This window comes from Frankliniella occidentalis, unplaced genomic scaffold, assembly GCF_000697945.3.
Source record: "Frankliniella occidentalis isolate FOCC.00 unplaced genomic scaffold, Focc_3.1 Scaffold8, whole genome shotgun sequence".
Lineage (NCBI taxonomy): Eukaryota > Metazoa > Arthropoda > Insecta > Thysanoptera > Thripidae > Frankliniella > Frankliniella occidentalis.
The window spans coordinates 2,279,328-2,280,994 of record NW_026267138.1 but is presented as its reverse complement, the minus strand read 5'-3'; the positions used below and the strand labels follow the sequence as shown (position 1 = coordinate 2,280,994).

Below are 1,667 nucleotides of genomic sequence, written 5' to 3'. Positions count from 1 at the left end.
GTTGCTGGCCGGGGTGGGAGGGGACCGCCCGGCTGTGCAGAAGAAAAGGCACTTGGCTCGTGGGGGTGGGGTTGGGTCCGCGGTGGAGGGGTGTGGCTGGCCGCCCTGCCTGCTGGAGGTTTTGTGTAAGAAGGGGGTTTGCCTCCTCCTCGGGTCCGAGGCGGGCGAGTGGAGCGGTGGTGGAGTGTCCGAGCGGCACACCGCTCGTACCACAACCTCCCCCAGCTCCCTGTAACCTTGTTCTTTTTTTCTGCAACAGATTACACGTTTCGTTGCAAAGCAGAAAAAGAAAGATAAAACATGAAAACAATTTGAGCTAATGGTGAAATTCTCGCCAAAGGTTGTGTGCAGTGATACTGACCCTGTTTGTTTTTTCTTGTGCATTGCAGGTGCGGTTCCGGACCGACCACCACATTTATCGTTTTTCGAGATCAAGACGAACAGCCCGACCCTGAGTGAGTCAAACACACTGCGGTGTTTACTATCGTTTTTATTTTCTGCCTTGTTTGCATCACGGGTATAAGGGGTTGTTGGTAGTTCGTGGCTCCTGGAAGGCAAGCGGGGCCTGGAGGCCGCCTCAAGGAGCGTACAGGCATGTGCCCTGCCTAAAGGTACGGAGACTAGACGCTCGAGGACTTGGACGGGGAGTGGGGGCTTAGACCTAGCCTCGGCTTTCCTGTACATTAGAGAGCCCCCTTCGCCCCCACCCTCCCAGCCTCTAAGCCGATTAGTGTGGGGTGGAGGGGCTACCACCCGCGGCCCCCAACCCGCTCTCTCGGCGGACAACCAAACCTCTGCTCAACTCAATGTCTCTTGTAGGCTTGTTCTGGCCGTCGCCCCGTCCTGACCTCTATCATCTCTTGTCAACTTTCCGCTGCTGCTCTTCTGTTGCGCCGTCCAATCGCATTACTTATTTCAGGGGGGAGGGGGGGCTGGCGAAATGGGACGCGAATGCCATGCCGTGGCCAGATCATTGGTGAAGAGGGCAATGTCCAAAAAGAAGATTGTTTTGTGATGGTATTCGCTCAAACACACCCGAACGGAAATCTTCGTTCCCTCTAAATTATCGTTGATGTGTGTGTGTGTCTGAGAGAGAGAGAGAGAGAGAGAGAGAGAGAGAGAGAGAGAGAGAGAAAGAGAGAGAGATCGTGGGCCCTATAGGCGTGCGCCCGTACCCCAGGTCAGGAACTTGTGCCGCCGGCAGCCGGCCAATAAACTCCTCGGGGATGTACTCCCGCCCGGGCGCGCCCCTCCCCATCCTTGGGCCCCGAGGCGCCGGCCGGGAGGCATTCCTCGCGTTCCTCCGACGCCATCGTCGGGTAGCGAACGCTGCACTCGCCCCTGTCCTCCGCTGGGACCCCGATCACCGTCCGTCCACGTGAATTACGGAGGTTTTGCATGATGAGCGGCTCGACTTTTTGCCATCGATACTTCCTGTGTCCGTTTATATTCGGACCATTGGTTGTGTTTTTTGGGGGGCGATCCACCCTCCCCTTCCAGTCTGATGACAAAACAGCCCTCGGGCTCTCTCCAGGCCCGACCAGCCCTGGCAGCGCCCGCTCTGGACCCCAGCCAAATTGGGCCGCTGTCGTTCGGCAAATCGGTCCGGAGTATAGGCGGGTAGTGCCTTATCGGGGGGTACCGGTGGGAGAGGGAGGGAGAGAGAG

At 57.8% G+C, this 1,667-nt stretch overlaps 1 protein-coding gene across 6 annotated transcripts in view; it reads left to right on the top strand.

The window, feature by feature from the left end:
- LOC113213577 (CUGBP Elav-like family member 2) overlaps positions 1–1,667 on the top strand; it is a 275,917-nt gene that overhangs the window by 191,047 nt on the left and 83,203 nt on the right. For 5 of the 6 annotated variants that reach the window (XM_052275201.1, XM_052275196.1, XM_052275193.1 and 2 more), the window contains one exon: positions 390–455. The exons of the other annotated variant lie outside the window; for it this stretch is intronic. In XM_052275201.1, coding sequence (XP_052131161.1) covers positions 390–455 — 66 coding nt within the window. The remainder of the gene's footprint in view (positions 1–389; positions 456–1,667) is intronic. 6 annotated transcript variants of the gene reach the window in all.